This window comes from Aquarana catesbeiana, linkage group LG05 (assembly GCF_042186555.1).
Source record: "Aquarana catesbeiana isolate 2022-GZ linkage group LG05, ASM4218655v1, whole genome shotgun sequence".
Lineage (NCBI taxonomy): Eukaryota > Metazoa > Chordata > Amphibia > Anura > Ranidae > Aquarana > Aquarana catesbeiana.
Window position 1 is genome coordinate 16658303 of NC_133328.1, and position 7873 is coordinate 16666175.

Genomic DNA, 7873 nt, shown 5'->3' on the forward strand with positions numbered 1-7873 from the left:
ATCTTATTTTTAAACTGTTCCTTTCATATTTTTTTTTTTTAATCATTTTTATTGTTATCTCGGGGAATGTAAATATCCCCTATGATAGCAATAGGTAGTGACAGGTACTCTTTTTTGAAAAAATTGGGGTCTATTAGACCCTAGATCTCTCCTCTGCCCTCAAAGCATCTGACCACACCAAGATCGGTGTGATAAAATGCTTCCCCAATTTCCCAATGGCGCTATTTACATCCGGCGAAATCTAAGTCATAAAATGCTCGTAGCTTCCGGTTTCTTAGGCCATAGAGATGTTTGGAGCCACTCTGGTCTCTGATCAGCTCTATGGTCAGCTGGCTGAATCACCGGCTGCACTCTCAGGTTCCCTGTTGAGACAGGAGAGCCAGAGAAAAACACGGAAGACGGTGGGGGGGGGGGGCATTCCCTCCCACGGCTTGTAAAAGCAGTCTAGAGGCTAATTAGCCGCTAGGATTGCTTTTACATGAAAGCCGACCGCTGGCTGAAAAGAATGATACCAAGATGATACCTAAACCTGCAGGCATCATTCTGGTATAACCACTCAAAGTCGTGAATGGCGTACCTGAAGACAAAAAAATGGTTAACAATAAAGCACAGTAAACGGTAAAGTATAAAAAATTGCATACCTGAAAAAGCAAACATGATAAAACATAATAACAATAAAACATTGCAGAATAGAATACAGTAAAAAAGAGCAGAACAATAGAGAGAGAATAGAGAGAGAGAGAACAATAAAACGACAACTATTTTTTTTAATTTTATATATATTTTTTTTTTTGACACTTTTTTTGTAACTAACTTTTGTAACTGTAACCGGTTCCAGGTTCGGGTCTCTCAAAATGCGATGGCATCTTGGGAGACCCTGTGAAAGTGTGTCCTAGTCTGTGCAATGCTGTACCGTACGCTAATACTCAACTAGTGAATGGTAGCGTTCAAAACATTCACCAATGCAAAGACCAGGATTGTCAGGACAGGAGGGACAATAATAGCGGGTGTCACGCCTATATCCACGCTTGCTGCAGACACGACATCTTTTTTGGGGGGGTTCGTTGGGTAGGGGTACTCGGGAGGACATAAAGAAAATGCCTCTCATGCAGCCGACTGCATTTGGTTGGGGATGTGAATGGGGGAAGTACGGGCGCTGCAGAAGTGGTGGGTTCCCAATTAGGATTGGCGAATGCAGCAGGAAGGGCACTATGGGCACGATGGGCCTGTGTTTGTCTTCTTGGTGGCAGCGGGACACTACTTGTGCTTGCCACCTCACCAGCTTGAACTGCACTTATGGGACTCGCCACGTCACCAAGTGTTACTGCAGTGCTGGTTTGACTACGACCGGGGTGTACTAGGCCACTGGTGCTTGCCAGTTCACCAAAACGCTACCAAAAAAACTGTTAGCGATCGCAGGGATCAGGTCTGACTCTGCGAATGCTGCAGTTATGTGTTTAGTGTTTTGTAAGTGTCAGTGATCGATCGATACTGCACTTGGGTGGGCTGGGCTGGGCCGGGCGGAGGGGCAAAACACAGGTGCTAGCAGGTATCTGGGCTGATCCCGCTAACACTGCGTTTTTGGGAACCCTAAACTGCTGGGGACGCCAGTATAGATCTGATCGGATCAGATATTGATCAGTTCAGATACTATACCACTAAGGGAGGTGTACGCTGCGTGCGTGGGTGTTAGCGGGTACTGGCGCTAACCTGACGCTGCCTGGTGCTTGCTTGCCAGTTCACCAAAATGCTACCAAAAAAACTGTTAGCGATCGCAGGGATCAGGCCTGACTCTGCGAACGCTGCAGTTATGCGTTTAGTGTTTTGTAAGTGACAGCGATCGATCGATACTGCACTTGGGTGGGCCGGGCGGAGGGGCAAAACGCAGGTGCTAGCAGGTATCTGGGCTGATCCCACTAACACTGCGTTTTTGGGAACCCTAAACTGCTGGGGACGCCAGTATAGATCTGATCGGATCAGATATTGATCCGATCAGATACTATACCACTAAGGGAGGCGTATGCTGCGTGCGTGGGTGTTAGCGGTACTGGCGCTAATCTGACGCTGCCTGGGGCGACGCATATCACCGCCGGGCGATCAGGGGGCTAAACCTTTATTCGGTAATAAACGGCGGGTGCCCTGACATATAAAAAATAAACAAACTAACCAGCGTCAACCGTAACGTTTATACGGTGATCAGTGGTGAAAGGGTTAACTAGGGGGCAATCAAGGGGTTAAAACATTTATTAGATAGTATATGGGGGTCCCTGTCGCTATAAAACGCTGACGGCGAACCTAAATATTTACGTCCCTAACTAGCGTCACCAGCGACACTAATACAGCGATCAGAAAAATGATCGCTTAGCGACACTGGTGACAGGGGGTGATCAAGGGGTTTAAAACTTTATTAGGGGGGGTTAGGGGGGTACCCTAGACCTAAAGGGGGGTAATACTAACTGTCCCAACACTGTAACTGTCACAAACTGACACTATGCAGTAATCAGGAAAAAAAAAAAAAAAAAAAAAAAAAAACCTGCTGGTGTCAGTTTGTGACAGGGGGGGGGTGATTGGGGGGGGATCGGGGGGCGATCGGGGTGTTTTGTATGCCTGGCATGTTCTACTGTGTGTGTAGTGTGTTGTGCACTTACATTGATGTCTTCTCCCCTCGGCGCTGGAACGGAATACCGAGCTGAGGGGAGATGACATCATTTCCTTTGCTGCTGTTTAGCATACAGCAGCAAAGGAATGTTCCCATTGGCCGGCGGCGATCGCGAGGGGGGGGCCACGAACGGATGGCCTCCCCCTCATCTCGGATCGCCGGGGAACAGAACGGGACCGCCTCGGGCGGCGGTCCGATCGGACCCCCCACCCGCGGAAGGCAAATCACGTACATGTACGTGATTTTGCCTGCCCGTGCCGCTTTGCCGACGTAAATCGGCGTTAGGCGGTCCTTAAGTGGTTAATCGCCACTGGATTTTTTTATTTTTTTGCTACACAAATGAAAAAAAGACTGAAAATTAAAAAAAAAAAAAAATACGTTTTTGTAAATAAGTAATTTTTTCTCCTTCACCGATGTGCGCTGATGAGGCAGCTCTGATGGGGCTGCACTGATGGTTATCAATGCATATGTCCCCTTTGTGGACTGTCGCTTACCAGCTCTCCTCACACGCTGCCAGTGTGAGGAGAGGAAGGCCGATAACCGGCAAATGCTGTTTACGCTGTGATAAGCTGTGATTGGACACAGCTGATCACATGATAAAGCACCACTGTGATTGGCTCTTTACCCCGATCACAGATCCCTACCGATGCACGCCGCAGGGGATGTGTGGGAAACGTGATCACACGAGGACCTCAATAGACGCAGTAGAATGTGCGATCGCACTGTAGCCGTCATTCGGCTATAGCGCGGTCGGGAAGAGGTTAACTTCACCTGGCGATCCTGCTAATAACACACTCCTTTCTTCCTTCTTCTTTTTCTTTTTTTTTTTTTTTCTTTTTCTTTTTTTTTCCTTTTTCTTTTTTTTCTTCTTCTTTTTTTCTTTTTTTCTTTTTTCTTCTCTTTTTTTTTTTTTTTTTCTTCTTTTTTCAGATTCCACCATAATTCCCCCCCCCCCCCCATATTTTACTATTTGGGGACACTGAAGTGAGCAAGAGGCTTTTGTCCCTCAATATTAGGACAAGAGTGCTTTGCATTGCCCCCTTTCATCCTCACCCAGGCTGTATGCCTATATAAGAGCCTTCTTGGAATATTAAGGGGGACCCAATTTCTTTGGGTTGGTTTATTTTATTTTTTTTTTTTATCACGTTTTATTAAGCATTTCCAAAAAAAAAAAAAAACACTTTGTGTCCCTAAAGTTTACTAAAACTGAAGCACACAGTCTGGTGCAGCTGTGCATTGAGAGCCAATTGGCTTCTAACTTGTTCAATGGAGCTTTGACAGTAAAACATGGAAGATGATTGGTATTTATGTAGAGCCGCACCAGGTTTTGCAAACTCCCCAGTTTTGGTAAATCTCCCCCCATTTGCATACATGAAGGAGGAGATTTCTCTTTACTTCCTGTCCCATATCCAAAACAGGAAGTGGAAGGAGATTCCTCCAAAGTGAGGGAATGGATGTCACCAGAACTAGTGTTCCCCGCTGGAAAATCTCACTGCTCTTCCTGTTCTGGTGACAACCCAAAATTTGGGTATTTTCTTTCACTTTTGGCGATTGGTAAGCAGGACAAATCCAGAGGGTGAATCTCCCTAATGGGGGCACAGACCGCAATAAAAATTGACAGGGAGTGTCTAATCCATCTCCACTCCATCCGAAACTAAAAAAAAAATGTTTTCCTCTTTTGTTATGCTTTTAAAGGGTAACTCCACTTTTTCATGGGAAAGAAAATGGCACATAGAAAAGTAATCTAGTGTGTACAATTGCTACACAAGTCATATTGTAATTGAATGTTAATAAAAAGGATCTTCTCTTCTCAATCTGCAATCTGTAAATTTCAATATGGCAGCCTGGAGCCGCTCTGTACATAGATGGTATACAGAACGCCCCCCCAGAAATGTCATTTCCTGCTTGTGTGATTGGCTCACTGATTTTCCCAGAAGTCTGCACTAAGATTCTTGGATTGTTTGCCCCCCCAAAAAAAAATATACCACCAGCCACCACTGCCTGCAATGTACATCGATCACCCAGAGGGGAGGGGTTTTTTTTCTCAACAAAGGTGGAGTTACGCCTTGCCTCTCTTTTTTTTTTTTTCCTTCACATAATGAGTAGTAGACTCTTCCGTTTTTAGTTAAATTTAGTCTTTAACCCCTTGGCGTCAATCGTCTCCCGGCCCTTTAAAGTTATAAAAGCCAGGAGGCGAAGACGGGCATTCGGGTCATGTGACTGGAGGTCACATGATCAGAAAGCTCCCGATCGCAAGAATGCATCGGGAGCTTGCCGATCCTCGTCCGGATACTGTGCTGGGAGCGTGCTCAGTTGTTTACACTGGACACCATGTATGTAGCCGCTCGCCGTTAAGGTCCACCCGCCGAGAGGCCACGTATGTGGGTACTGTCGGCGGCAAGAGGTTAAAACGAAACAAAATTTGTATCTGAAGGTTTAAAACAAGTAAATATAATTATAACTTCCGCTCTGGTTACTAAAGCTAGCAGGATGAGGATTAGACCTAGTTCATGTTGATTGATTGACTGAGTTTAGTTCCGCTTAAAATATTTCCATAATTCCCGATGTTTGCTGTGGGAGGTGGGGCTTTGTGTCCACGTTGCTCATATAAGTGAAAGGAATTCAAACCTATTAATTTTTTTTCTTATTTCATTTCCAAAGCAGGTAAGATGTCTGAGAAGCCAAAGAGGATCCTGGTGACCGGTGGTTCCGGCCTGGTGGGGAAGGCCATTGAGAAGGTGGTGAAGGACGGAGAGGGACGTCCTGATGAAGAATGGATCTTTGTGGCTTCCAAGGATGCCGATCTTAAGTGAGAATAAAAACCTTGTTATAATTATTTTACCTGTAAAAAAAATATTGTATTATTTTTATTATTCATGGATCTAGATTTAGTGCAGTGGTGGTTAGTTTATATATAGGGCTGGCCTCTGCTATCACCAAGGGGCTGAACTTAATATTTAGTGTACAAAATGCTACAGGAAACTGTCAGATTGCAGGTCTACTAGAGAGGACTGTTGGAAACTGTGCAGGAGGCAGGCAGAGTCAGCCGCGGCTGCTCAGGTGGTGCAGGGGCAGCCGAGGGGAGCTGTTCGGGTGGCAGCCGGGGGGGGGGGGGGGGGCGCGAGGCTGCTTAGGTGGTGCGGGGGGGGATGCTCAGGTGGGGGGGCAGCTGCTTCGGGTGGTGCAGGGTGGGCTGCTCAGGTGGTGCAGGAGGCAGCCGGGGCGGGGGTGGCTCAGGTGGTGCAGGAGGCAGCCGGGGCGGGGGTGGCTCAGGTGGTGCAGGAGGCAGCCGGGGGGTGGCTCAGGTGGTGCAGGAGGCAGCCGGGGGGTGGCTCAGGTGGTGCAGGAGGCAGCCGGGGGGTGGCTCAGGTGGTGCAGGAGGCAGCCGGGGGGTGGCTCAGGTGGTGCAGGAGGCAGCCGGGGGGGGCTGCTCAGGTGGTGCAGGAGGCAGCCGGGGGGGGCTGCTCAGGTGGTGCAGGAGGCAGCCGGGGAGGGGGGCTGCTCAGGTGGTGCAGGAGGCAGCCGGGGAGGGGGGCTGCTCAGGTGGTGCAGGAGGCAGCTGGGGGAGGGGGGCTGCTCAGGTGGTGCAGGAGGCAGCTGGGGGAGGGGGGCTGCTCAGGTGGTGCAGGAGGCAGCTGGGGGAGGGGGGCTGCTCAGGTGGTGCAGGAGGCAGCTGGGGGAGGGGGGCTGCTCAGGTGGTGCAGGAGGCAGCTGGGGGAGGGGGGCTGCTCAGGTGGTGCAGGAGGCAGCTGGAGGAGGGGGGCTGCTCAGGTGGTGCAGGAGGCAGCTGGGGGAGGGGGGCTGCTCAGGTGGTGCAGGAGGCAGCTGGAGGAGGGGGGCTGCTCAGGTGGTGCAGGAGGCAGCTGGGGGAGGGGGGCTGCTCAGGTGGGGCAGGAGGCAGCTGAAGGGGGGGCTGCTCAGGTGGTGCAGGAGGCAGCTGGGGGGGGCTGCTCAGGAGGCAGCTGGGGGGGGGGCTGCTCAGTTGGTGCAGGAGGCAGCTGGGGGGGGGGCTCCTCAGGTGGTGCAGGAGGCAGCTGGGGGAGGGGGCTGCTCAGGTGGTGCAGGAGGCAGCTGAAGGGGGGGCTGCTCAGGTGGTGCAGGAGGCAGCTGGGGGGGGCTGCTCAGGTGGTGCAGGAGGCAGCTGGGGGGGGGGCTCCTCAGGTGGTGCAGGAGGCAGCTGGGGGAGGGGGGCTGCTCAGGTGGTGCAGGAGGCAGCTGGGGGAGGGGGGCTGCTCAGGTGGTGCAGGAGGCAACTGGGGGAGGGGGGCTGCTCAGGTGGTGCAGGAGGCAGCTGGGGGAGGGGGGCTGCTCAGGTGGTGCAGGAGGCAGCTGGGGGAGGGGGGCTGCTCAGGTGGTGCAGGAGGCAGCTGGGGGAGGGGGGCTGCTCAGGTGGTGCAGGAGGCAGCTGGGGGAGGGGGGCTGCTCAGGTGGTGCAGGAGGCAGCTGAAGGGGGGGCTGCTCAGGTGGTGCAGGAGGCAGCTGGGGGGGGCTGCTCAGGAGGCAGCTGTGGGGGGGGGGCTGCTCAGGTGGTGCAGGAGGCAGCTGGGGGGGGGGGGGGCTGCTCAGGTGGTGCAGGAGGCAGCTGGGGGGGGGGGCTCCTCAGGTGGTGCAGGAGGGCAGCTGGGGGAGGGGGGGCTGCTCAGGTGGTGCAGGAGGCAGCTGGGGGAGGGGGGCTGCTCAGGAGGTGGTGCAGGAGGCAGCTGGGGGGGCTGCTCAGGAGGCACCTGGGGGGGGGGGGCTGCTCAGGTGGTGCAGGAGGCAGCTGGGGGGGGGGGGGCTGCTCAGGTGGTGCAGGAGGCAGCTGGGGGGGGGGGGGCTGCTCAGGTGGTGCAGGAGGCAGCTGGGGGGGGGGGGCTGCTCAGGTGGTGCAGGAGGCAGCTGGGGGAGGGGGGCTGCTCAGGTGGTGCAGGAGGCAGCTGGGGGAGGGGGGCTGCTCAGGTGGTGCAGGAGGCAGCTGGGGGAGGGGGGACTGCTCAGGTGGTGCAGGAGGCAGCTGGGGGGGCTGCTCAGGTGGTGCAGGAGGCAGCTGGGGGGGGCTGCTCAGGAGGCAGCTGGGGGGGGCTGCTCAGGAGGTGCAGGAGGCAGCTGGGGGGGGGGGGCTGCTCAGGTGGTGCAGGAGGCAGCTGGGGGGGGGCTGCTCAGGAGGCAGCTGGGGGGGGGGCTGCTCAGGTGGTGTAGGAGGCAGCTGGGGGGGGGCTGCTCAGGTGGTGCTGG

The 7873-nt window shown here is 53.3% G+C and overlaps 1 protein-coding gene across 3 annotated transcripts in view; it reads left to right on the forward strand.

The window, feature by feature from the left end:
- The window catches only part of GFUS (GDP-L-fucose synthase), a gene marked incomplete in the record, with an annotated part of 105766 nt that overhangs the window by 81024 nt on the left and 16869 nt on the right, over positions 1 to 7873 (forward strand). For 2 of the 3 annotated variants that reach the window (XM_073629478.1, XM_073629480.1), the window contains 1 exon segment: positions 5324 to 5468. In XM_073629478.1, coding sequence (XP_073485579.1) covers positions 5324 to 5468 — 145 coding nt within the window. 3 annotated transcript variants of the gene reach the window in all.